Source organism: Acanthopagrus latus, chromosome 12 (assembly GCF_904848185.1).
Source record: "Acanthopagrus latus isolate v.2019 chromosome 12, fAcaLat1.1, whole genome shotgun sequence".
NCBI lineage: Eukaryota > Metazoa > Chordata > Actinopteri > Spariformes > Sparidae > Acanthopagrus > Acanthopagrus latus.
The window spans coordinates 20,711,879-20,739,363 of record NC_051050.1 but is presented as its reverse complement, the minus strand read 5'-3'; the positions used below and the strand labels follow the sequence as shown (position 1 = coordinate 20,739,363).

The following is a 27,485-nucleotide window of genomic DNA, read 5'->3' as shown; positions in this document are numbered from 1 at the left end:
TAGAGAGTCGAGTTTTTAAAAGTGAGAAGACTTGTATTTTCATATACACATTATTTCAAGATATATATATTTTTTTATATCCAGTAGCTGTAAAAACATTCCTTGAATCCTGTGGGTTTTGAGGCGGGGCCTCAGTCTGCTCTGGTTGGTCAGTTCACACACGCCTGGTTTGCCTAGCAGACAAACTAACAACTGGACTGCTGTTACTGAACTTCTGTGCCTAGAAATCTACGGTGTCTTAGCTTACTGCACTCAACATTGTTTAGCTAACACTGTTAGCTTAAAAAGCTTTATATCACTATGTTTCTCCAGAAAAACAACAACTTCAAAGGGTTCATAAAGCTTATCGAACACTCTCTGAACACACATTTGTGTGCTCGAGTGGAGATGAACCTGAACTGAAAACAAACCCTCAATACACTCAGAAGGATGCACACAAGCTAACAACCGCTCAAGCTCTTTGTGGCTATAAGTTTGCTGCAATTTCACCATGAACATAACCACAACAACTGCTTCCAAACAAAAAACCTCACCACAGCACAATCGGATCCTTGTTAGTGGTCTGCTGGGCATTAAGGCCGAGGGGCCTGTAACAGCTTTGTAATGATCTCTGCTTGGTGTTGTCAAGCAGGATGCTGTTGCACATGGTTGCAAGAAATTGAATTCTTGCAATTTTTATTATTTTTAACATTTTGTTTTATCCCAGAGTTCAACATTATCTTCAAGCAAAGGCATCGCGCCCATACACACTGAACTCGCGAGGGGAATCGTCATGGACAGATGAGGGCAGAGATCCAAGTCGCTTTAGTGGCGTCAGGCTAGCTTCTACCGTGGCCCTGAGCATGTCCCTAGCCAGGCCGAGGCCCAAGCTAAACAGCGCACACTTTGGGCACGCTTCTACCATACCATAGGTGTCTGAACATGAGGGACCTGTAAGTTGGCGGGATCGCACAAGGGCTCGTAAGATACGCTATTACCAATACCAGCGGCTGACCAAAGGCCTGACTACTGCCATTCATGGAAACCACTGCTTACAGCTCCGATGGACTGCACTCGGGCATTTGCCATTGAAGATAGTTGAAGTCCGGTCAAGTTAACCTATAAATTACAATAACACCAGGTTTGCCTGGCAGACCACTAACAACTGTATTACTCTCACTGAACTTTTGTCCCTAAACAGCTCTATACCACAAGGCCTCCAATACAACACGTCTCTGTTCAGTTCTGCTGGTGTTGTAGCTCTCACTTCATTGCACTTCTACCAAGAATAAGAACACCAATGTTAACACCAGGTTCTGCTCATCATAGTTTATACACTCAGAAGGACATAGACAAACTTACAACTGCTCAAGCAAAACCTCACACAGGCTGACTGAAATTAACATGTCTCCAGTCATTCTGCTGGTGTTTGAAGCTCAGTTTGCTGCACCTCTACCATGAATGAGACCACAAGAACCGCGTCTAAACCAAAAACTTCACTACCACACAGTTGCACGTCAGAAACTGAATATGATCTTATTAGTGGCCTGCTGGTCGAATAGGCCGAGGCTTATGTTAATGTTGAATCTACATAAATGAAGCTGTCCAGTTAAAATGTACAAGTCTTAGCTCAAAACCCACAGGATTCAAAGGAAGAGAAACAGAACAGATTTGTTTTACTGAGCGGAAACATAAACAAGTCTGGTTACAGTGCCTAAATGCATTTATTTGATCTAATTCATAAAGTATTTAACATGTGTAAACACTGAGAGACACAGCATTAGAACCAGTGACAGGTGAAATGAATAACATGGATCATTGTGTTCCAATGTCATGTTCGGTTGTGAAGCCATGAGTCCTGGCATTTATGTGGATGTCTCTTTGACAGACACCAGCCACCCAAACACAGCTGCAGACCAAATACACCCCCTCATGGCAGCAGCACTCCTTGATGGCAGTGCCCCCCCGCTCAGGAACGACCCGAGGAACATGGGAAAGAGCTCAAGGTGTCAACCTGGCCTCCAGATTCCCCAGATCTCAATCCACCTGAGCTTCCATTGGATACAGTCAGAGCCAAGAACCATCCATGGGGGCCCCAACATGGATAGCAATTGGTTCTGGCGCATCCAACAGATGCTCAACTGGATTGGGATCTGGAGGATGAGGAGGCCAGTTTGACACCGTGGGTTCTTTGCCATGAGGGGGTGCAGTTGGTCTGAACGGTGTTTGGGTGGCTGTGTTTGTCAAAGAGGCTCCACAGAAATGACAGAAATCAAAGTTTCCCAGCAGAACATTTGATTGTAACAAGATGATCAATGCTCACTTCACTTGTCAATTGTTTTAATGATGTGGCTGAACAGTGTAGATATACATGTTAAATAAAATATGATTATATCATTTATATTATATATAAATGAGATCAAATAAATGCAGGCGTTCTAAACAGACTGTTTATATTTCCTCTTAGTAACCAAAAACATTTAAAATGCTACTAAATTTAAAGAGTAGTGTCCTAACAGAGACACTATAGTGGCTTCTACCAACCCAAACTGTCGGTATTCACCGACCAGTGAATGAGACTCGACTACCCTCTAGAATCATTTACTGATCCTAGAGTATTAATGAACAGCAACTGGCAAATCTCACACTTTCTGCCTTTAACTTTTGCACCTACACTGCACTGACCTTGTTGGACCAGGTGTCTCTCCTCTCCAGTGCTGATCACCACACAGGTCAGAGCTGTTCCACCTGAAGCTGAAGACAAGTCCCAGTGTTCACCTGGAGAGAGGAGGAAGAACTTTAGTGTAACATGAAGACTACATGCATATATATATATATATATATATATATATATATATATATATATATATATATATATATATATATATATTCTGATTATAGCAGTAAAAAAGAAGATGTAATCAGGATTATCATTTCATAATAAATAGTATTATAGCAGTCTGTAACCATGTGCAAGACATCACTTCAGAAGTCACATCACTCATAATCTGATTTAATAAATGTGTTTTCTTAAAGGTAAACCAAAAGTAAACAAAGTGTATTACATCCTTAGTGCTTTATAGACAAGCAATATGATTTTAAGGTCTATCTTTTGACAGACAGGGAGTAATAACCTTCTAGATGCTGACATACTAATTTAATCAGACATTATAAACACAACACTTGGAGCCTGTTAGCTAACTGTGCTGTACTCAGATATTCAGCTGTAAAGATGCTAGTTTTAACAAGTTAACATCACACAGCAGGATAATGCCTTCAAGCTAACACTCTCCAACAGAGCTAGCTACAGAGTTAGCTAACATGCAAACCTGTCTGTAAAAACACAACGATTAAATGACTCAGACGTCTTTATAAGCTCCTTATATTGTCGGTACCCGTTAATTAAGGCAGCTGAGCCGCTGCTAACGTGTTTCCCAAACTTGCAGTGCATCTGCAACAACTTTAAAGTCAGCTAGCTAGCTAACATAACATTACCACTCACTTACACTGAACAGTATAACATTAGCTAAACAGCTTTCATGCTGCTCTAGATAATAAATAAATTAAAAAATACTTCATGCCGACTTTACCGAAACTACCTTATTGTTTTTAGATAGCGTCCAAAGTTTTGTTAACTGTGCATTATTCATGTAATTGACATAGCAGAGGTAAAAACGACCAAAATCACAATGGAGTTTGGTGCATGGAACAAAACACAACATCCATCAAGGATTTAACTGGCTGTAATTAAACGATTATGTTCCAGCCGAATTTGTCTCATAGCTGAACAGTTAAATGAGACGTCTTCAGTTTCTGTTCAGAGTTATTTCAGAAACATTTGAGGTAGAAACAAATCTCACCAACAGGGAGACTGGCTCCATTTTAACCCACACATACTGGGCTGAGAAGCAGCACAACCAACACAAAGCAGATTCGTACACAACAGTTTACTCACCATGTTCGCGTCCTCAGAGAAGAGACCAGAATGAAGATCAGTCAGCTCATTATATACACATCTAACGTTTTGGAGGGAAATGCGCTAATTTCACGCGGGAAACGAGCGAGACCGCCCCCTTTTGGCTCGCACGACAGGGATTCGTCAGAAAACCTGTGGGCTGGACTTATTTGACGTGATTTACGTCATTTCGACCAGAGAATTCTGTAGCCCTGCAAAGTTAATGAGCTCTCTTGGTAGAGTAGGAGTTCTGTGTTCAGTGAATCTGCCTTTATCCTGAGTTCAAGTCCCTGCCAGAGAAACTCAACTGCATCATATTTACTGTAACCTCTCTTGTCAAATGTTAAGATAAAAATTAATAGAACAAAGACAGATAAACACTTGCTAACAGGATATACAAAAAGCTACTTTTTTTATTGATATTTAATTTCTCTGGTCATTTGTTATTAATCCAAAACTAACTGATTGTAATCAAGTTACATTACTTTAATATTGTAATCAGATGCATTCAGGTAATTTGGACACCTCAGCTCAAGTTGATTCCTGTTCTGTACTTTTACCATAAAATGAATTAAATTAAATGTGAATGATGACTTCATGGGGATGATGTCACAGAAAGGGGCGGGGCACTAGTCCATATTATGTATGTACTAGTGCCCCAGTATGTCAGAATCTATTTCTTACCTTTTGTCAGATATTATTTATTAATGTGTACCAATAAAGGAATTCTGATTTTGATTCTGAGTCAATCACGGCCATGGGAATTGCATGGGGAGGACGTGATATTCTGATCACTTATAAATAAATAATGTTTCTAATATCTTATGTTATGTTTGTGGTGGAGCTGTTGAAAAAAGAGAAAATTCTGGGGAAAAGGGGACAGGTGGCATCTCTAGAGTGAGACCCGCCTCTGTTGGCAGAGGAGCCGTGGACTGTGATTACTCTGAGCAGCATTTATGGGAATAAATTACAATACTATATATTTGAATATATATATATATATATATATATATATTTTTTTTTTTAATGAAGTGGGGTTGGTTTGGTGGAACAGCCGAAGCATTTGGGGGGGGGGGGCATTCCCCCCATGTGCCTATGCCTAGAACCGGGCCCGTTTTTACCTGGTTAAATAAAGGGAGGAATAGATAGATAGATAGATAGATAGATAGATAGATAGATAGATAGATAGATAGATAGATAGATAGATAGATAGATAGATAGATAAATGAATAAATAAATAAATGTGTGACTAATTTTTTAAGCCGGTGAAGACTGTCCAGATTTATCCAGCAGTGCAAAAAGTTTGACCTGGATTGTGCAAAATAAGAGCGTCCGGTGATTTAAACTTACATTAATGTAACGCTGCAGTCTGCTTAAGCAAAAAATAAAAACCAAAACAAACAATTAAAAATACTAAAGAACAAACAGATTAAAGAAAACAATATGAGAAGAAGTTGTTAGTCTGGTGAAATCAATCTTTTATTTTCTAGCCCAGGCTTTTGGCTCCGGGGTGTAATGCGCCGTCCTATCCTGCAGGGGGCGATAAAGCGCCGTAACGCTGATCATCAAACCCCCCCCGTTAGGATAAAAAAAACAGAGGAAGTCGGTGTAACTACTCGCTCCGCCCACCTGGATGTAACGCGTTACTCCACTGCGACGAGCGGGGAGACAGAAACATCCAAAAAAAAAAAAAAAAAAAAAAAAAAAAATACTGAATATAACCCCCCCCACACATTTTAAAGATTATAAGCGTATTCATCAGTCCGTACAATGAGCGGGATCCCGGGGACCGCTGTCGTCCAGGTCACCAACCTGTCCTCGGCCGTGAGCAGCGAGCAGATGCGCACTCTGTTCGGTTTCCTGGGAGACATCGAGGAGCTGCGGCTCTACCCGCCCGAGTAAGCGCGACGCTACCCCGGCACGGCTAAGCTAGGCAACGCCGCGGATGTGCGGCCTTTGTCGTCTTGCGGGTCCACGTTAAACGTGAAAATGAAGACGTGTGAGAAATAACTAACGCTTTTCTTTGTTTTTCCCTGTGCTTGTGTTTCTTTCGCAGCAATGCCCCTCTGTCTTTCTCGTCCAAAGTGTGTTATATAAAGTACCGAGACCCCTCCAGTGTTGGTGTGGCGCAACATCTCACCAATACTGTGTTTGTTGACAGAGCTTTGATAGTAGTGCCCTGTGCGGAAGGTGAGTGCAGCCTGCCTCGTTTTAAAAAAGAAATATGAAAATGTCTGACTTGTCGCAGTGGACTTCATGGCCGTCTTTCCCCCCCTTTTGAATATGTCGTTTTGGTTGATTACTGTTTTTATTTTTTCATTCACATGGGGGAAAAAAAATTGGCATGTTGTCGCCATTGGCTAGTTGAGGTTTGAGCCACACAGGTGACTTGGTTGAATCACCTCACTATATACATATATATAAAACAAAAAGCCCAGCTAACTATTTTTATTCTCATTTTATTTTACTCTGTAATGCCTTGCTAAGGTTTCTGTTTTGGTGTGACACGGTGGATTTTTTTTATTTTTTATTTTTATTTTTGACAGATCATCATTAGACTCCATGTTGAATGTTTTTGAAAGCTGCCAAGACATTATTTAGGTGCTGGATTTTAACAAAAAAAACCTGTCATTAATGTTACTTGTCTTCATGGAAATTAAAAAAAAAAACATAACATAATAAACCCATGATATCACAGCTAACTTAATCCCCTTTTCTCTCTCTTTTCATTTTTTTGGTGCTCCTTTTCTTTAAATTTCCCTCCCCCCTCCCCCTTTTGGTGCCACTGTTGTTCCCTCTGTGTACAGTCAAAGAAAAAAAAATGTGTCACCTCTAACTTGATTGCTTTTTTGTCCACGTGACTTGGTGCTGGATGGCTACTGAGTTTATTAATTTGGTTTTGTATGTTTTTTCTGTGTGATTATGTGTGCATATCAGATGACTAGCCTGGCCCAGCTGTTACACTACACTAGCCTGAGTCAGGCATTGTTTTCCAAGCCACTATCCCCGATCGGGCCAACGCAGCCTTCAAGGGGGAATGTGACCAGGAGAATAGCCCGCTGAGCCTTCCAAGATGGACACCTTGTCTCTTTTTATTTTATTTTTCTTTTCTTTTTGGTTTGTTTCCTTTCATACTTTCCCATGTTGTCCACTTTCTACTGTCTCTATCTAGAAAAAAAAAAACTACAGTATTTGCTTATCTCTAGCGTTGTGTTTATATTTGTTATTTTGGTTTGTTGTTTTGATTATTGTCCAACCCCCCACCCCCCTCTCTCTCTTCTGCTACAGCTGCAGCTTGTGTGTGATTGAATTCTGTCCAGGTTGCTACGGCATACCGGTGGGATGTGTGTCACACATGGGATGATGGGGGGGAGGATCACTAACACTTGACTCTCTTGTCACCTACGCCTGTTTGACGTAGTTAGGGTCTAGACATTGTGAAACCCAGTAATGAAAACTTTATCTCATTTTCAACGTAGCATCTTGTTGAATTCTGTTTGCACTTTTCATCTGTGCTGAAATCTGTTGTAAAAGGCAACATTCAACGTCACTTTCTCTTTTAACTTGGCAACTCGTGACACATGCTTTCATTCTTTTGCGTCGTCGTCTTATTTTGAAATATATTTCCTAGCAGTTCACACTCCCAGCTACAATGAACTGAATTTGTAGTTGTTTTTGTCTCTTGCTAGTCTTACTGTAAATCTTCTCCTCCAGCATTAAGAAGTAGCAGATTTTAATCCAGACTGGAATGAGCAAAAAATTCCTAATTGGTTGTTTTTTGTTTTTTTTCTTAATAGCTAAGTCTTGGCTAACATTTCCTACAGTTCTTAAAATTGTTGTTCTTTTCTGTATCTGATGTCCTGTGTGCTATTAGTGATGCAGCCATTGGGGTTGTCTTGTGTTGCACACCTTTCCAACACTGCGAAACGATCGCTCGCCCCCCCCTCCCCCGCGGAAAAGCGCCCATGCTTGATATCGTATGGTTCATGACCAATATGTTTCCAGTACAGGTGACCCATGCATCAAAGTGTTGACTCATTCACTGCATTGTGTTTTTTCTTTTCTTTTTTTTTTGATCTATGAAAAGAGACCAAGGACAAAATCTTTTGATTGTGAAAAAAAAAAAAAAAATCTGATTTTTTTTTTTTCATTGAATATAATAACTGACTGAGAAGAAATAATTTGATCAAGGCAAAGTAAAGATGCTCGGTCTCCAGCAGTTTACCATGAGTAGACAGTAGAAGACTTGTAGGCTGTATGGGGAAGTGTATGCTCTCTTTCTCTCTAGAATACAGTGGGCTAATTGTGCAGACATAGAGGAGGCAGAGAGACGAGTCCCGCTATTGCCTTCACTAATATCGGCTTCTGTCCTGCAGGGAAAATCCCGGAGGAGGCCAAGGCTTTGTCACTTTTGGCACCTACCACCCCAGTACCCAGTCTGATCCCTGGTGGGGGGCTGCTGCCTATTCCTACTCCAGCCCCACTTCAGAATGTGAGTCAGCATCTGGTAGCCTACTTATTATCTAGTCTGTTTGCCTGTCGTGGAAGTAAAACCTGTGTGTGTGTGTTTTTCGTTTGTGCCTGCAGCTCAACCTCCCCATAGTGAATCGGATATCAGCTACTCTGGACCCCACAGCTTCAGCTAACTCCCAGCCCCCCCTCATGGGAAATGTGGATCCCTCAAAGATCGATGAGATCAGGAGGACCGTCTATGTTGGCAACTTGAACTCACAGGTAGGGTAAGCCGGTTATCAGCCCTGGCTCAATTATCAGGCTGATATTCAACATTAATCCGATTATATGTATATTTTTCTGTCAGATAGCCGACAAAATAAACTAATTTTGAAAATTTTGACTCTGATGCAGCATCCTTTCACAAAATGTTCCACCTACAACAGTAGTCCCTTTTAGATAGAAAAGCACCTTTGCAGCCAGGTAAAGGCTGTAATGTCCCACCTTGTCTATCTAAAAGGGAGGTGTAATATTCCCTCTTTTCCAAAAGCCGCCACTGAGGTAGACATAAACATGTGACTTGACTTGAAGCACCAAGTTCAGCATAAACAGTGAAGTGGGTCAAATGTGTCTTCAAAATAAGAGCTTTACATTGCACCCCATTGGAGTATAGAGCTCTCCCCGGCTGTGGGTCACACAAGAGTGCTCGTCATCGACACCTCCACCCATCTCACGCAATTGCCGGCACATCGACGCCTCAGATTTACATGGCAGTGGAGGTGGAAATAAGTGTACCCTCCGAGGCGGCTAATTGGCGGCCTAGTCTACGTCACAATTGAAAGCCCATAAACACTGACTACTGAAATAAAGTATCAGTAAACTGTAATGCGAATGAATATCGGTCCCAAATATCAGTTTTCCGCCTCCTTGAATTCTAAAAATCAGTATGCGTTTCGGCCCTGAAGGAAACGTTTTGCTCGTCCTCTGGTTACAGGTAACTTAATAACAAACTTGTATCAAATACATTCTTTCAGCTGAGTTCACACCTAACCATGTGAGTTTTTAAATCCAGTTCTAAATGAAACAGAAGAAGATACTGAAACAGTTGCGTTGCCACCTGTCACCTATGCTTTTTTTTCTCCTTACAGAAAATTGATCGGGGAGTCAGTAAGAGAATCAATTTAAAAAAAACAGACTCCCTAATGTCAGTGGTATCAGTAAAATCTCAAATTCCCAGTTCCTGTTCTTACAGCAGCAGGGCGGTGTATGCAGGACTTAAAATAAACAACACCTCCCATGTTCAGTACTGTACATGTTACCACAGCAACAGTGTGGCTCGTTGGCGTGACTTTAATTGTTCTCAAACTTCAGTGAAGCTCCATAGAACGGAGGAACAAGCTACATCTGGCTGTGGGTACGAACACAATGCTTGTTAGTAGGATCAATCCATTAGTTTGGGTCTGTTTTATTGGATTTGTTGATAATAAGAAAACATAGAATCAAACCAGACTCTTTTAAGTGACAAACATCTCCATTATTTGCCAGCTATCACTTCTCTCATTCATATTACAGTGTGACACCTCATTTCCATCCATCATTGTTGGTGACAGACGGGGGACAAATGACAGTCTCATCTAATAATGCTCTGAGCTAATTGTTCATTCACAAGCCCTTCGTGAAAAACCAGAAAAGATGAATGAAGCCTTCAAGTGCCACGACATGCGGCACAGCTTGATTTAAGCTCCAGAGAATAAATGGAAATTATTAACAGGCCCAGTCACAACCGATGGAGCGGCCCCGGTCTTAATCAAAGCTGCAAACATGTCATTAAATCTGTTTTTTATCTCTCTCTCCTCAGACCACCACCGCAGAGCAGCTGCTGGAGTTCTTCAAGCAGGTGGGAGATGTGAAGTTTGTACGAATGGCTGGAGACGAGACTCAGCCAACGCGTTTTGCCTTCGTGGAGTTTGTCGAGCAGGATTCTGTTGCCAGAGCTCTGACCTTCAACGGAGTCATGTTCGGAGACAGGCCCTTGAAGTATGCAATTTTTATTAAGGCTAACACGTCATAATTCTTGTCATTTTGAGCACATAATACCTTTTTATTTTATATCATTCAGGGTTAATCATTCCAACAACGCCATTGTAAAGCCTCCCGAGCTGACGCCACAGGCTGCTGCGAAGGAGCTAGAGAGTGTTATGAAGAGGGTGAGGGAAGCCCAGTCTACCATTGCAGCTGCTATAGAGCCAGGTAGGTTTTGATTTGATGTGTACGGTCGTAAAATAATGACGCTGTGTTCTGATGCTGAGACTGCTTCTCTCGACTCTAGCGGACATAAAGAAGCGTTCCTCCAGTCGGTCCAGAAGGGGGCGGAGGTCTCGCTCGAGGTCGCGCTCCCGTTCGCCCTCGAGGTCGCGCAGGAAAAGGTCCCGTTCGAAACACAGGTGACCTGTTAATATCCATGGCTGTTACATTTCACCCCTTTCACCTGCTTGACGCTGCAATCGTTTCAAATGTCCAGTCTGTGACATTTTTTGTCTCCCTTGTATTGGAACAGACCGCCACAGAGGTTGTGGCCGAGAGGTGACTCCCACAGTTCCCGAGGCGGCCACAAGAGGCGCTCTCGCTCCAGAGACAGAAGGCACAGTCGAAGTCGATCAAGGTGAGTTTCGAAAAAACAAACAAACAACACTTTTAAAATATTACAGTCTTGGAATAATCCATAAAATGTCGTTGTCGTTCTTATCATGAAAACTAAATCTGATCTACTGTAGTGCCGACCTGCTGTCCCAGGAGGGGTCACCAGGTACTTAGGAGTCTGCAAGCTGCCCGAATTTGGCCCCCGTTGCGTTAATCTGACATCGCAGGGGAAAAATAAATGAAATAGTTTGAATACATCATTTTTTTAGCCTGTGTTGTCTCTAAAAATGTGCTTAATACGGATAATGTGTTGCAATCAGGGGCCACAAGAGGAGGAGTAAGGATCGGTCCAGGAGCCCTCGGAGGAAAGCCAGGTCACCCTCACCGAAAAGGTAAATTCATCCCATCTGATGTTTCTAAGATGTTTCTAAGACAAGATGTTTCTAAGACTCTAATGTCTTTTCTTATGCTTTCTAGGTGGATTACTAATTATTCACGCACAATTAATATCAGTGATTTTGCACGTGCAAGGTTGTGATTGTCTGCTCCTTCTGTCAGAGGTAAGAAAGACAAGAAGAGGGAGCGCAGCAGGGACAGGCGGGACCGCTCCACATCCAGAAAGAGGAGCCGCAAGGACGAGGACAGGATAAAGAGCAAGGCCAAGCCAATGAAGGTAATAAAGCTTATACTTCCTCACTGAAATCAGGCTCCCATGCGCAGATACATGCTGGTACCAGAATCTGCTGATCAAGCTCTCTCGGTCGAGCGGGCAAATAAAGCTGTCACACTGCTGATAATTTAATGAGCTGAGCGTTGTTGCCTTAAAAGACCCGTCAGACAGGAGGAGGGGAAATGAGTACAAGAAGCTCACTCCAGCAGCTTTTTCCTTCCTACTGTCATAGGAGGAAGACATTATTCGCGACCTTGTTTTCCCCTTCGCTCCTTATGGCCGGCAGAAGTGCCCAATGAACACCTGCCAACTGAGAGGGCGGCATTATGTAAGCCATTTCCGTATTACATATTTTTTGTCAGTTCATCCCTCGTTTCCTCAATCCCGTCTTGTACCCAGACTCCCCCTTTACTGCCAGTAGTCTGATGCTGTGGTTCTGTAGTCATGACTGTTCAAAGCTTTCCAAATCCCCCAAAGAAATGCTGGAAAATAATCAAATCCCTAATTTTTTTTCAGGCATCATTGTTTTTTTTAAATATGTAAATCACCTACATCAAAAATCTCACAAAAGAGAACATCCATTTCTAATATTTGTTATGAGTGCAGGGGGTTAAATCTCTGATTTCTGGTCCCGAAACGACCCTCCTCCCAGTTACCTCCTGTCTCTTGATGATTGTTTTCACGTGCCTCCGACTCAAGTATCGAGTCACGCGATAACCTACTTTTTCCAAAGTTCACACAAAGCCGATAGCTGAGAGATGAAAAGGTGACACAATTTAAACTTATCGCACTCCATCTACGCGGTTGATAACAATCAATGTGTGTACAACAGAAGCCGAACAAATGTTCTCAGAAACCACTGCTCTCACAAAGTGTTGCATTGCACCATCTTATCAGGTACTGTAGTAGCACTCTGACGTGACACTCAACACTTACAGTTACAACCAAACCTGCCGATTTAGTGTTGTCTCTGTTCAGGGATCGTTCAAAGTCAAAGTTTTGAAAATGTTTATTCGATGAGGGAAAATGCACAGCCAGAGTTGATTTATAGCAACAATTTAGATGTGCTTTAGAGGTGTTTGAATTTTACTCTTACTCCGTCAATTATATCTTGTGTCAATGGAAAGATCTGCTTGGCATTTATCGTATTGTTACTGTCGCATTTTCAGGTGGAAAGGGACTATGACCGAGAGGAGAAGGACGACTTTGAAAGCGACAGAGAAGACTCGGCCACACACAGCGACGACATGACGTCATCACCCTGCGCCCAGCACAACGGCAGCTACAAGACTCACAACGAGGAGGACACACCTATGGGTGCGGACGGCACCAAGTGACTATTGGAACCCTGCAGGAAAAACTAATCTCGCTCCATCGAGTGATCTCAACGCCTGTCGCGTGCGTATACATCCACGAACATCAGATAACCACTCCGTCTTTTCTCCATCATCGTCTCCTGTTGTACAACCTGATTTTTACTGTACATTATTGGCAAATGCACGGATCCTGTAATTCAGTTACAGTCGACCGGAAGGCCAAGTGAGCACTCATTACAGCAGAACCTTTCTTGTTGAGCTGCATGTTAGGGCTGGAACTAACGACTATTTTCAATATCGATTGCGCTGCCCGATATTTTCACAATTAGTCGCTTGTAAAAAATTCCAAAAAATTGTGGAAAATGCTCATCACAATTTCAACCAACTGTCCAAAACCCCAGAGACTCTTCATTTATCATCATAAATGGCAAAAAAGCAGAAAATCATAAACTTTATTTAGCTGGAATCTGCAAATGTACATTACTGCTTGAAAAAATGACTGAAACTAATACCAGTTTATCGACTTATTGACACAGAGGGTGCACATGATATAACAGTTCCACACTAAATACTACAGGCTCTGAATGTGGTATACAATCAGGTCAGTAGAAGCTTCAAAACACACTATTGCAAGTCTGTCATCCTAAATTTCATAATATTACACAGGTGATATTGGGCCCACCTCCTGCGATGCTTTAAGAGCTCAGTTTCTATCATTCTTTCCACAGCGATACTCAAACTGTTGTCACCTTACCGAGCACACTACAAAAAGTGTGCGGGCCTGAAGCAGCTGCAGAGCTTTTGAGATTCTGTTGCCCGGCAATATAAATCATAATTTTTTTAATATAAATGTTTCTCCATTCCTTCTGTGTCATCTTGACCTCTTCAGAAGCCTAAAAAAAACCTAAGATTACCACTATTTAGGTCATACTGTAGCATGTATGACATTTCCTAAATGTTTGCCAGACAGTAAAATGCAGAGACAATCTGCATTAACTGTAAAAAAAAAAAAAAAAAAAAAAAACACTGTCTAACATTTTGCTTCATTTATTCCTGTCGTGTAAGCCCAGACACCAGACCGACATCAAAGAACTAGCCCAGTTGAAAGTCACTTGTTGTTAAGTCACCCGTGTCTTGGCACAAAGACAAAATACAACGGCCATCGGATGACTAGCTCGTACGTTTTGCTCATGTGTGAGGAAATCACTCTCCAAACCACCAGGTGGCAGTAGTCTGTAGTCATCGTTCAAGAAAGGGAAACTAGAACACACTGCGGATACACAAACTGTTCCAATAAACAGACTTTATTGACACCACTCTCACTAATATAGCCACTTATTGATTGATTGAGAATATGTGCGATAATGAGAAGCTACAAACGGTACTGTGTGGCGGAAGCGGGAAAAAAAAAACAAGGTTAAATGTGTTAAATGTGTGAAAGCATGGATACTACAGCAACAGGCTCAAGGGGCTTTCCCTCTTCTTTTTCTGTTTCTCTTCAGAATGAAGAAAAAAAGTGAAAAAATGTAATCTGCTTTATATGCGCTCAAAAGCAGGCATTCAAATGCAATAAAAAAAAATTTAAAAAATTTAAAAATATCTAGAAAAAACACTGGCAGCTACTCTGGATTCCAACACAGAAAGCTTGACAGACTTCCTCAAGTAGCATTTAATACAAAATAGTATCATTCTAGGAAAAACTGCAGTAAATCTGAATGATTCCGTCATGTGGTTCTGTGTGGCTGTTGACAGTAAAGGAACTTCAGTTTTAGTAATAACTGAACTGAGCAGACTTTGTCTCCGGGGCTGTTTTACATTCTGAATATTACACTTTGAGGCCCCAGTTGAACTTTCAGGTTTGTCTGTATGACTCATAGAGCCACTTGTGTTCCTAGAGTGATGTGCTGGTTAAAACTGTATTTTTCATCAGTTGAATTTCATCAGAAAACACAAATACTACAGCTGTGATGTATAATCCAGGGAGGCCTTCACCATGCTAGCTTTTTTGGCGTACAGAAGCTAAAGGAGTAGCCATCAAAACAAGATGTCTACCAGCTGTTATCAGCCAGCTGAAATGTTCTTGTTGGACATATCATGCGCCGCGATCAACACGTCTTGAGGTAAAAATAAACCGGCCTCTGCATCTGAGGTCTCGTGGGGTGTAACTGTTTTTATTCTGCTGCTCTGACTTTGGTGTGACAGCAACTTCCCATATTCTGTTTGGTACAGTGGCACAGTACAGCTCTAAAACATAGTCCCTGATCGATGAAATGTAAGAAGACAAGGGCCCCTCTCACTGTATGAATGAAAGAAAAACAGGTTTTCTGCTGACGCTAAAATGCTCATTTGCCCTTTTGTGCGTGGCGGTTAAGGACAGTTTGATCGAGCAGGTCTGTGAAGTGTCCTTTTTATTTCCTGTTTTGCGCCATTTCTCCGAGAGTGCTCTGCAAAATGTAGATTTTTATGACTTGTGCTGTAATTATGAGAATGCGGAATCATGTTCTACTGTTTCTGTGAACCTGTTGCTAATATATTTCAGTACAAAAAAACAAGACGATATGTTTCTCATTTGGTCGACATGAACATGTTTTTACTTCCTGTTTTTTTTTTTTTGTTTCATGGGTGTAAGTTTACTTGCTTTCTTAAAAATATTTTTCAGATTAGTCGCAACAAGATCTCAGTGTATCACGTTCCTTTTCTCTGTTATTGTTGTGATGCTGTGAGATAAAACTATTACATGTTTTTATAATACAATCCAGGCCTATACTGCAAAGGAAAAAGGAAAATGATGACGGCGGTGTGCAAAATGTCTGTCGGCTCATGTTTGCTCAAGAGAAGCGAAGCAACCACTGCTCACAGGTCAAACAAGCTGCTTGCAAGCACAGAAGGGTCAAAAAGTGCCTAGACTAAGATTGTACAGAATATTCTAATAAAATATGGAGACTTATTGACAGATGCAACCTGAATTTATTGTTAATTAATGATGTTGAATAGCTTAAACTAATGAGATGTTATATTAAAGTATTGTCAGTTGTCTTTAGTGATTAATAGCAGAGTAGATTGAACATTGATGGGACTTTTGTGGATTTGTTTATTTTTTAAAAATATTTTGTTGGGTTTTTTTTCCGTCTTTTTTCGGTGTTGCAGTTTGCAGTATTGTGATCGTGTCAAAAATGTATGTTCATTTTGTGTGCAAGCTGGCCCCAGGTTAAGTTTTCATAAAAACGCTTGTAACATTTTAAAAGGTTTACTTTTGAAAAGAGGACTTAAAGACTTTATGACTGTCTTTGCCAAATTCCACTGAAATGGCTTTAACAAACCTAATTTGATTGTAATTTTTTTTTTCTTTTGCTGCTTTTTTACGTACACAAGGCTTCAGTACGAAGTGAACTCATGATAAAGTTTAGTAAAGTATTTCCAACACAACTGACAGTATGAAGAATTTTATTTTTTATACCCACTACGTCTGGAATATACTGTAGTAAAGATTCACGGTTTGATCCGGGTGGGGGGGGATTGGGCACTTGATGTAAAGGTTTAGTGACACTGTTTTTGAAGAGCTTGGGTGTACGTACGTGATCCTCTTCAGTTTGAATCTAACGATGCATCTGATCTGTTTCCAGGAGCACTCAATAAAGAGACATTTCATTCAGTTATTTTTTTTTGTTTGTTTTATTGCCCTTTTTTTTTTCTCCACCAAGTATGATTACTAATGATTCTCCTCCCGTCAGCCTCCGTTTTCATGCTTTGGGATTTGAAGGGTAAGTTTACCATAACGTGAACATATCTTATCATAATCTACTCAACCCACACACCAATGGAAAGTATGGGGAAGTTTTGTAGTTCGCGAAACAGCATTTGAAAGTTGCCAAAATATTTTAAAATGTAAAAATTAACAATTAACAATTATTGTCTGTTTTACCCAAACTGGGAACATAAGTTACAAACTGAACATCGTCTTGGACTTAAAACTAATGATTGAGACTTAAACTCATTAAGAAACTCTTTAGTGAGGTAATAAAACAGGTGAAAAGTCAAAAGACATTTTCTCATAAGTTTCTATTTGAAACCAGTGGTCTTGCCCCCCCCTGCTGGCCATAAAAAACTGTAAGTTTAAGGCACTTGAGTCCATATTTCAGATCAATGCTACTGACATTCCTGTTGCTCATGATCCCCTCAGTTTGCATGTAGCACCACCCTCGGGTCAATATATGATTGTGGTTTATGAAGTAATATCTGTAAAATTAACAATTTCAGCTGTGCAAGCAAGGTAAACTGAAGTACAATGTCCAACCTGGTAGCGATTGTGGTGCTAGCATTTTATTGTGTGCTTGTAAGCACGCTGACGTTAGCATCTAGCAATAGCATTACTGCACTCAAGCATGACTGTAGACTCTTGTTCATGTGATGATTAATAACTGTGAGTTTTTACATTCTTTCAGCGACCAGTTATGATCTGTAAATCAGGGCACTTCCAGTTGTGTTTTCAACGAGTGAGATCGAAATAAGATACTGTAACTTAAGGAGTGTATGTGACTGGTGAGAGGAGATTGTTCAAGTAGTGCACGTATACAGAGGTATAGTAGAGAGGTAGGAAGAGAGACAAACCGCCTGAGGAGCTCGCGGTATGTCCGAGGTGCGTCCAACTTCCTAGGCTTTCCAGTTGAAATTCTGACTTTGCACCATTGCAACTTGTTTACTCAACAGTAATTTTGGCATCTGACTTAAACCCAGTGCTTAATACTGTACAAGTATTGCTCTTGATTATGTAAGATGCGCTCCTGAACCTCTGGCCCCCGAGGACGGCCATCGAGGATTGAGTCAAACATTCATGGAGGATAGTTGTTCTAATCCGTGTGTTCCTGTTTCTTCATGCTCTGCGGGCCTGTTTTCATAAAATCGTGGAGACATCCTCGCTGTCCAAGATCGGACTGGTGCTAAATTGCCTCACGTAGTCCAAACTTGATTTCACCGCGGTCAAGTCCGCTTCCTCTGGTTCATTTTCTTGAGTAACTGGTGTACTCACTGGCTGAGGCATCCCCTGCTGAAACATTTCCATCGTTGTGTATCCCGTTGGAAATGCCTGAGTTGGGGTCTGGAGGTCTGTCCGTTCGATTTCCGAGACCAACTCTGTACTATCGTCTGGGAAGATGTCGTCAGACGGATCCTCGCTGTCTCTTTGGAACCACTCACAAGACATGTCTTCAGAGTCTTCCTCATCCTCTGAGGAATGGAGATGCGGTAGCATTGATGTTAACGTGCTAGCAGGGAGCACGTCTTCTTTCTCAACGATCTGAAGACTGTTTGTATCCCATTCTTCCACCTGCAGGGTTTTGAGGGACTGTAGTAGTTCCTGAGAAGTAAAGACAGTAACAGTTTGCAGTCCATTGTGTTGGAGGTTTTGTTTGTTAAATGCTGGTGGTTTTTTGAAGACAAAAACAGACACTCACCAGTTCACAATTTCCTTCTATTTTCTGCATTGCATTGCTATTCCTTGGGTTGGGTATGCTTGGCCACAAAATGACTTTTGTCCTGGAGAAAGTAGAATAGAGTAAGGAAAGTTGACCAAAAACCAAATAATTATCTGCTAGCTTCTGACCAGTGGAAAGTTAGGCGAAATCTCGTAGTCCGTAAAACATTTCTGGAGCCTCACAGTAAAACGGCGTTGTAGTGTACCAAGGAACTTATTTTAAAAATGTAAATAAAACAACCCCCAAAGACTATAAAATGGCTCTATACATCTCCTCCAGTGTAATCCAAGTCTTTAGAGGCCCCATCACATTGCTTTGAAAAGATGTTGTTTACACCCTTTGTTGGATGAAATCTTTCGCTATAGCTGCTAAGCTAAAAGCATTAGCGCGCACCCTGCAAGAGTTCAACTGATGTCAGGGATGATGCTGCATGAGCTGTATTCAGAGATTTCATGTTTTAAAACAAGTCCCCAATCACTTTAGTCGTTCAGGAGAATCCTGAAACCAGAAATGTTTTGTGAACTACAAAACTTCTTTCGACTTTCCATCAACACGTGAGGAGATAATGACACATTTGGGTGGGCTGTTCCTTTAACAGTGCAGTAGAGTGGACATAAAGCAGAGTGATTTTCATCCATGTTAAAATGAGTAACAGTTTGTTCAACATACGTGCAAGACACTGCTGTACCTTTTTATTATCGGATGTCCGCAAAACAGCACAATGGCCAAGACTGCAAAGACTGCGATGAAACCGAGATTAGAATCTGCAATCAAAAGAAAAACACACACAATAAGTATGGCTGTTTCTTTGGAATTAATTCAAAAATAAGTATCGCAGCTCAATTTTCTGAATGATTAATGGCTATAAAGTTGTTTGGTTGAACCTTTAGGGGTTGTTTTGAAGAGGCTTTCTTTGCTTCGTACTCCCTCTCCTGCGCGGGTGAAGCCTGATATTTGGACTTCGTACGCGGTGCCGCTTTTAAGATCTGACAATTTGTAGCTGTTTATTTCTGGATCCACTGTAATATCTGCAATCAGAGAGCAACGGTATTCTAAATGATCATCTACATTTGGCAAAACAGTCGTTAGCCATACTCGCAATGTGGCCCGAGTGATGGCAACTTTAGTCAATCAGTTGATCCAGACTAAAATTTCTAGAATTTCTTTTTGGCTGTAGATGATTATATTGTAGATGCACAATGAAGTATTTGTATTTATGGATCAGACAAAAATAATCAGTTAAAGGTGGATTATGCTTACTTCTCTCTGTTCTTGCCCCCCAATTTTGAAACTCAGTGTAGTGGATTATGTAGCCCAGTAGAAAACCTTGGATGTCCTCCTCTGGGATGGACGTCCACTGCAGCAGCACAGAGTTCAGAGTCACATTGTGGTTGCTGATGTTTGGGGCACTGACAGGAGCTGTGGGAGCACAATATCATGAAGTCAAACTGTTCTGTTATAGAGATGGTAAGAAGAAACAATCAGTATTGATCCTGAAAAACTTATGGATTAATTGCCATGGAATTTTGTACAGACATTCATGGTCCTCAGAAGGAAAACCCTAAGGAATCTGTTGAAGTCTAAGGTCTTTGTTGAAGCAGGGTAAAATGATAATTTACACACTGACATATCACAAAATCTACAAGATCAATTACTGCAGTGTTTTAGTACAGTTCATGGTCCCAAGAGGACAAATCCCAAGAGGGAAATGGTGATCTCCTGATCTTTCTTTCAGAGTCACTAGCATGTCAAAGTTTTCATTTATCCAGTGAATTATCTCCACACCTTTAAGATGGATTACTACTAAACTTTAGTGCAGACATTCATGTTCCCAGGAGGATCAATCCTAATAACTTCGGTGATCTGGCTTTTTGTCCAGACGGCCACCAGTCGGTCAGTTTTTTTTTCTTCATTTATCCACTAACCTATCTCTTAATCTACAAGACTGACCAATGGAAAGGTTATAGGCCTGTAAACTTACATCCTTCAATGAAATAGAACTGTGTGCTCCCATAGGTGCTTTCGCTGTTGTTGATACGCTTCATGTTGCAGGTGTCCTTGTTGGGTCTGGTGTGCAGAGTGATGCTGTATCTCACGTAAGGCTCCAGAGGCTCTGGGTATTTAAAAAAACGACCAAGTGGATTGTCATTGAAGCAGGAAACTAAATGTATATCATCACTAAGTCAACTCATGTTTACGTACTGCTAATTTCCATCAGAAAATATATTTTTCGTAAATAACGCATAATGCCTAATGAGTGAATGGATATTTGTGAATATTTACACACCTGGTAGAGGAGATATGGTCTTGCAGTTGTCTGCATCCTGAAAAAAAGACATGTGGGCTGATTTATGTCCTTTCTTAATCCACTCTGCGGAGTAGCAGACATACTTTTTGATGAGATTGTCTTCCCAGTAGATTGTAAAAGACGTGTTGCTGTGGACTGTCACGTTCAGCTTCCCAGCTCCCGTAGCTGTGAGAACAGGTTTAGAAAATGTTTAGAAGATCTAATCTAGTCGTTCTGCGGGCTCGATATGAAGAGTTAATGAACAAAAACATGTAAAACAACACCAGATTGATTGATATTGCCTAGTTTGCAGTGTGGATTTAGTGAGACTGTGACAGTCGGACCTCAGACCTGCTGCTGGGGACGCGATCACTTAGAATTTTTTTTTTTTTTTTTTTTTTTTGATTTTTACAGGAATTCTGGGAGCAAAAGCAAGAAGGTGTCGCTACAAAGAACGTTCTCTTGTGAACAATTGAATCATGAACAAATTTGTTTCATAAATATGAAGACTATGAGATGGCAACCCACAAATTATACTGTGGTGACTTGCTACAGTCTAGGTAATTAATAGGAGAGACTATTTTGGAGACATCTGTTTTTGCAAATATACGCTTTTACATCCAAATGTTGCCAGTTTTAAGAGACAAAAAAGTAGGAAGACGAGGTATGTTTGGTGTTAATGATGGAGAAACACAACAGGTGAAAAGTTTTTAGAATTTGAGCAAATGTGCTTTCATAAAATGGCTTTTTATTTCAGACTGTTGGAAAGAAAATGTCCAAAATACACAGTGACCCTTTTCACCCGTGTCGTCTCTCCTGAGCAGTCTCTAGTGAGAGCTCACCGGGCTCGTCTTCTCTCTGTGGTATAATGTAAGTCACGCCTGGAGAAGTGCTGGCGTTGTTGACGGCACTGATGTTGAAATGATACGCTGAATAGGAGAGAATCAGTGTAATCTCAGGCTGCGTGGTGTTGATCTGCTCCGGCGTGGCCTCTCCCGATGCCTTCCTGACCGTCACGCGGTACCCATCATGCAGCTCTTTGGCAGAAAACTAGCAAGAAGGCAAATTTTAGTACCATAACAACGTCAGGGAAGATGTACTACACTTAACATTTGTGGAGATACATTCTAAACATTTACCCTCCAGGTTAAAGTGATTAGCCGGCGGCCTTTACTCCCTGCAAAGTCCTCATCTTTAAGGCTGACGATGACAGGCTGCGTCATCAGTTCTGAAAGGAGACATTTATTTTAGGTGAATTAAGGAACAGCATTTCAGCTCCAACTTCTTCTATTTAACGCTGAAGTTATTTTAGATCAATAAAGAGGGAAGCAAGCTGACCTGATGGGACGGTGTAGGAGTCACTCCATAAACACTGCGAGCATTTACTCGTAGCGACGCACTTTATCTGCACAGTGTAGACCAGCGAGGCGTTCACATGCTCCACTGTACATTTCTCTCTGTTTCGGGATCGTGACTGTGAACAACATAGAAGTTCAAACATTTCATCTAAAGGGCAACTCCACCAATTTTACACATTAAAGTAGGTCTGCGGCCTCGGGGAGCACTACTGCATGTAAAAAGCAGTTTGAAGCCTTTGGTGCCTACAGAGGAAGCTGCATGTCATCTGGTAAATTAGCCTTCAGTGATGGTCCTCACCAAATTCCCTGATATTTAAGCCCTAAATTAAATGTCATTAATCATGCTCTCTCTTCGATATATGTAATATCAAAATCAGTTAATGCTGACCTCACTCCACAGTAGGCTGTCCGCTGCTTTATATCTAATGTCGTAATCCTGAATGTACTTCCTGTCGCCCTGTGGCCAGCTCACATCCACAGCTAATCTCCCAGAGTGGCGGCTGAAGGACGCGGTGTGTGGAGGACCACATCGCCCTGAAATACAACAGCAGTTATTCAGATCTGTCAGAGATTCATCAACGAAGAAACTTGTAGATTAAAAAAAAGTATATTTTTGGACTTACACAACTTCTCTGGTGAACCTCGGAAAACTGCTTTAGTGCAGTTTGCTGACTCGCTGTTTTCATAAACCTCCACAGTCATGTTGTAGTTTTCATATAACCTGATCTCCTTCGAGACGCCGGTGATGTTGATGTGAGCGCGGAAAAATTTATTGCTTCTGGAAGTAGAAATGATTTTAGGAGTTACATATTTATCATCGAGAATTTTTTTTTTCTTTTAGGATGTTCAGGGGAGACTACGGAGGCCCTGAGGGGAAAGTGAGATTTTTTTTGGTGCTCCATATTCTAAAATATTTTTTATTTCCTATTTTCCTCACAAAACTTTTTTTTTTTTTTCACATGTTGAGCGAACACGTGAAAAAAAAAACATATTTTAGAACTTAGAAAGTGGAGCACCAGAAAAAAAAAGTCTCTTTTTGATTTTGAGCTACGTTCAAGACTAGTGGAAAGAAAATGTCACAAATACACATTGAAGTGTCAGGTTTCAGTTCTGGACATTTATTCAATCTTGAATGTTAAAAAGGTCAAAGTCTGCACTAACAGATGCCCACAGCGACACTGCTTGGACATTAGCAAAATATCCTCTTGAGAAAACAGACTAATGCTCAGGCATGTGGATGACATAATTAATGACTAGAAAGCTGTGCAGGAAGAGCAGCACCAGGCATCTGCAACAGAACTAAAACATCATCACAAGGGTGAAACTGCCGCCTCTTCGTGCCACTTTGAGAGGAGCGCTTCCTTCTTGATGTAAGCTCTCTCTCTGCACCGGGAGACCAAATCCATCACGATAGTTTTTCGAGGACTCCCTGTGCAGAGGGCGCTTGCATCCTGCCTCTACCCTGGGCAAGGAAGCCTTCCTAAGCATGCAGGTCTCCAGACAAAGCTCAGGTGGGCAGCTCTGATTCTTAAAACTTAAAACAAATGGGCTGTTTATGGAGTGATTAACAGAGATATCCAAAATTCCCTCTGTGAGAACTTTTGACTGTAATATGTCATCAATATGAGGCAAGAATTTAGATCCTGGCTTTGTCCAAAGTTCAGACAACTAGGTGATGCTTAATCTGCATTTTTAAACACTTGTAACACAAAAAATTAACATTACTACATTTTTTAAAAACCCTTTTCACTCTTAAACCAAATGTACAAATGTAAAACTCAGCTCTACTTACTGTTGTATGGTGAGTGTGTACGTCTTGTCTGATGCGCCGTCTCCTGGTTTCCACTTACAGGTTTTAAGCCCTGATTTTTTGTTTGTACTAAAACAATCTAAATCACGGACGCCGTCTGAAACAGCAGCAGCCCACAGAGTTAAAAAAATGATTTAAAAGAAATGTGTCAGTAAAGTGATTTTACAGACAATGATTCAACTTCAGATGACTCAGAAGTGTTTTTGCATTACCTGGGTGAACCCCACAGTGCTGATATTTGAGGGAAATGATCGTCGGATCCAAAATCACTGGAACAAAATGTGAATAAGAGATGTGAAACCAGATCACAATCAGCTTGTGGAAAAAAACAAAACAAAACACAACTCTAGATTTAATCTGCAGAAAGAAATGACTTGAACAATTTGTGTGACTGATTGAACAGTATCTAAAATTATAGTAATAAAGGAAAACTATTAATTTGACACAATATGAAGAAATCAGCAAGAATGCAAAAAACAAAAATTCATACTTGAGTAAAAATAAAAAATATTGTGTTAAACCATTAGTTCTGTGTTAATAAGTACTTTTGTGGCAATAAATGTACTTAAACATCTAAAGTACAAGTAAAAGTAAATTAATTAACTTATATTTATATGTATGTATATATGGAATATTAGGGGTTGACTGATTTGGAGGCAAATGTTGTAGTTTTACTCTGCTATATTTGAACAATTTAGTTACTTGTTAATTTGCAGATTATATGGCTGTATCAGAGCTAAAGTAGAACATTTAGAATTTCATTTCAATTCATTTATTTCATGAAAATCTGATTTTTAAAACAAACCCTCTAACAATCAGAACAACAATCCAACAACATGTTGACCCATGGCAGACAATAAATACGGATATGTAAATAAATGGATTATTTATTTGTACTTGTGCTTTTGAATCCAAAGTAAATTTATTGCCAGAAAATCAATTTGGATTTCACTGTTTACAAACAATAACAAGTGTTATATGAACCATTTATTAAGCAATTGTTTATGAACTAATCTCTCTAAACCTTTGTAATTGCTTGTCATGTCAGTAAAACAACTTTTAACTGAAGTTCAATTAACTACAGATCAACCTTTAGTTAATTACCAAAGCACATTAGGTGCAGAAAATGAAAATATCATAAGTAGTTTAACAATGTCAAAACTGTACTTAAAGGAAAAGTTCTCCTAAAAAAATTGAAAATTCAGACATTATCCACATCGCCCTCATGCTGATGGAGAATCAGGTGAAATTTCTCCGTCCACAAAACATTCGTGGAGCTTCACAGAAAAACCGTGTGGAGGCATTCTCCTGAACAGCCGAGGCAGACGGGGCTGCAGCTCATCTGACGCAATCCAAGGCTACGGAAGCCTCGAGATCCCAAATTGATATTAAAACACGTTATTTCAAAGTTCAGTTTGAGGTCTTGGGGGCTTCCAGTGACTTTTCAATTTTTAACAAGTCCCCATCAGTTGTTTCTGAGATTGCAGCAACGCGATTCCCTCCGAAGCTCCAGGACTGTTTTGCGGACCATGAAACTTTCAACCCCTGTGCGGTCATGTAGAAAAAGGCGTAGATAAGGACTGAAATTTCCCTTTTGGTTGACCTCCTCCTGTAAGTACAGCACTTGAGTAATTGTGGTTACATTGCCTCAGTGGAAATCACTGATACATCAGCAGCAATGTGATGATTGACACGATGAGGTGCTGTGACAAAAAGCTGACCTGAAGATGCTCGGCCGTGAGAGGAGAACGTAGTGTGATGAAGAAGGATCAGACCTACGATGTGAACGGTAGCAGAGGGTTGAACTCAGCCATGAAATACAAGTTGTTTGACTGATTTACAATATGGAAATGCAAACTTGAATCTCTAAGTGGATTAAGTTTATTACAAACAAGCAATGATTCACTTCTCTCCTCCAAATACCTCTTTAACAGTAACAGAAAACAAGCCAATATTAAAGTCCACTTACCGAGGAGGAGAAGGTGTGGAGAACATTTTGAGTCTGAAAGATCTAACTGAAATCCACCGCCGACCATGTCGCCCGGGAGCCTGACTTGAAACCAAGAGACGTGGGTTTGGAGGCGATCTCACACCCACATTCTGCTGCCATTCACGCCAGGGTGGCTGCCGACCTCGAGCTCTTTGTACTGAATGACGAGAGAGGAAATATTTCTGGGGAGTTATAGCTGAGTGAGGAGGGGCGGGGACATGTTTGTGTCACAGCTCAGAGGATTCATAGACTGACAGCAGAGTGATGATATTGCTGTGGGTCCCCTGGAGTTTGCAGAAAAACCGTCACCTTCCTTTGTACTTCTTCTTTCCACAAATAGATCTTCTCGGCAGCAAAAAGCAAAAGAAAAAAAAACCCACTGTGATGTGCAGGAGGTGCAGGAGGCGCCTCGCAAACCGACCAGACACAACTGTGAAGTCACTGTGCATGAATAAATTTCTCCTTTTTTACCGAAAACAAGCTTCATTTGACTCAAAGAGTGCAGACAAATGACTTTTGGTTCCCTGCTTTCAGTAAACCTTTCACGCTCATTTTGCTTTCAAAGAACTGGACGTCATTTTCATGTAAAAGTCACACGTTTCTGATGTTTCTGCAAACGTTTCAATTTGAGTCAAAGGTGGACTGAGTTGAGTGTTTTCAGAGAACGGACCTGCTGCCACTGGTTTCTGTGACTGGAGGGTTTTAGGAAATGGTGGTAGAATGTAAATTTAAGTCGAGTCTGTCCTCGCTCACAGCTCTGTTAAACTAATCTGATTCTCTGCCACCACAAAAACAGTGAAGCTCAAAATACAACACATGGACAATCAGTATCATTTGCTCTGATAACTTGTATTACTAATATTATCATCATATTTGTACCTAATATTTGACTCCATTTTCCATCATATTATGTCAAAAGCGAAGGTGAAAACTGCAAATATATTAAGGGGTCTTTTGTGTTTTGCTTTGTTTGGATGGATTTGTGCTCATGTCAGATTTACTCGACACAGATCATGTCTCAAGCAGCTCGTACATTTTATAGTTTTGAGTTACAGATGCCTTTCAGTCAGTGATGCATGTACATTTTTGCTAATAATTTGTGTTCGATCTTGGTTTGATGTCAAAAACCTCCAATTCTTGTTGCTCACTGAAAGAAAATCTGGACATTTTTTTAAATATCAAAGTGGAGCAACAACCCGCTAAATACAGTTTTAAGAGGAGGGTTAATTTAAATAAGTTTCAAGTGATCTGCTTCTTTTCTCCGAACAGCAGATTGAATGAGGATTTCTGTACAAATACAATCATCACATATAGATGATGTGCTCAGTATGTGCCGACTGTGTGACGCTACTCTTGACTCATGTAAACTTGCTGTTGTCCTGAAAGGTCGCCGACTTATTCACAGTGAGAAATGAATCAACCTTGACCTTGTTAACACCCTCAAATAATCTGAATACCTCCTGTGCATTCTTTATTTTACTCATACTATTTTATTTCCTGTGTTTCCTTTCTTCCTCATGTTTACGCCCCAGGTTTTAAATTTTGTTTTTCAGCGTA

General features: G+C 40.7%; 2 protein-coding genes across 6 annotated transcripts; one reads left to right on the top strand and one right to left on the bottom strand.

The window, feature by feature from the left end:
* The first annotated feature begins 5,551 nt into the window (after positions 1-5,551).
* Positions 5,552-16,438, top strand: srek1 (splicing regulatory glutamine/lysine-rich protein 1). 5 transcript variants are annotated; one of them, XR_005078066.1, is made up of 13 exons: positions 5,552-5,832; positions 5,991-6,124; positions 8,311-8,426; positions 8,522-8,668; positions 10,245-10,423; positions 10,506-10,636; positions 10,716-10,830; positions 10,944-11,048; positions 11,161-11,192; positions 11,347-11,418; positions 11,585-11,699; positions 11,929-12,024; positions 12,866-12,903. XR_005078066.1 is itself a non-coding variant. In XM_037116806.1 (12 exons), exons 1-12 carry the CDS (start codon positions 5,705-5,707, stop codon positions 13,031-13,033), a joined length of 1,506 nt encoding a protein of 501 aa, XP_036972701.1. In that variant the 5' UTR covers positions 5,552-5,704; the 3' UTR covers positions 13,034-16,438. The 5 variants fall into 5 exon arrangements, 4 of the variants coding, with proteins under 4 accessions (XP_036972701.1, XP_036972705.1, XP_036972702.1 ...); XM_037116806.1 differs by lacking the exon at positions 11,161-11,192 and having other exon boundaries at positions 12,866-16,438; XM_037116810.1 differs by lacking the exon at positions 11,929-12,024 and having other exon boundaries at positions 5,553-5,832; positions 12,866-13,003.
* Positions 16,116-26,070, bottom strand: LOC119029741 (leukemia inhibitory factor receptor). The gene is made up of 16 exons (XM_037116805.1): positions 25,908-26,070; positions 25,660-25,713; positions 24,151-24,207; positions 23,921-24,035; positions 22,752-22,906; positions 22,517-22,662; positions 22,109-22,244; positions 21,910-21,998; positions 21,613-21,820; positions 20,771-20,956; positions 20,465-20,596; positions 19,744-19,902; positions 19,368-19,511; positions 19,172-19,247; positions 18,463-18,544; positions 16,116-18,365 (listed from the first exon to the last, which is right to left on the bottom strand). The coding sequence occupies exons 1-16, from the start codon at positions 25,972-25,974 to the stop codon at positions 17,904-17,906; spliced, it is 2,268 nt and encodes a 755-aa protein (XP_036972700.1). The 5' UTR covers positions 25,975-26,070; the 3' UTR covers positions 16,116-17,903.
* Between the last annotated feature and the right edge of the window lie 1,415 nt (positions 26,071-27,485).

What these genes read in the sequence shown, in the direction of transcription:
- srek1 (XM_037116806.1), top strand. Translation starts at nt 5,705, where the DNA reads ATGAGCGGGATCCCGGGGACCGCTGTCGTCCAGGTCACCAACCTGTCC. An exon ending in AGTAGTGCCCTGTGCGGAAG is followed by an intron (nt 6,125 to 8,310) that starts GTGAGTGCAGCC and finishes TCTGTCCTGCAG; the next exon opens with GGAAAATCCCGGAGGAGGCC. An exon ending in AGGTCACCCTCACCGAAAAG is followed by an intron (nt 11,419 to 11,584) that starts GTAAATTCATCC and finishes TCCTTCTGTCAG; the next exon opens with AGGTAAGAAAGACAAGAAGA.
- LOC119029741 (XM_037116805.1), bottom strand. Translation starts at nt 25,974, where the DNA reads ATGGTCGGCGGTGGATTTCAGTTAGATCTTTCAGACTCAAAATGTTCT. An exon ending in TCACGGCCGAGCATCTTCAG is followed by an intron (nt 24,208 to 25,659) that starts GTCAGCTTTTTG and finishes ATTTTGTTCCAG; the next exon opens with TGATTTTGGATCCGACGATC. An exon ending in ACAGAGAGAAGACGAGCCCG is followed by an intron (nt 20,957 to 21,612) that starts GTGAGCTCTCAC and finishes CTGTTCTCACAG; the next exon opens with CTACGGGAGCTGGGAAGCTG.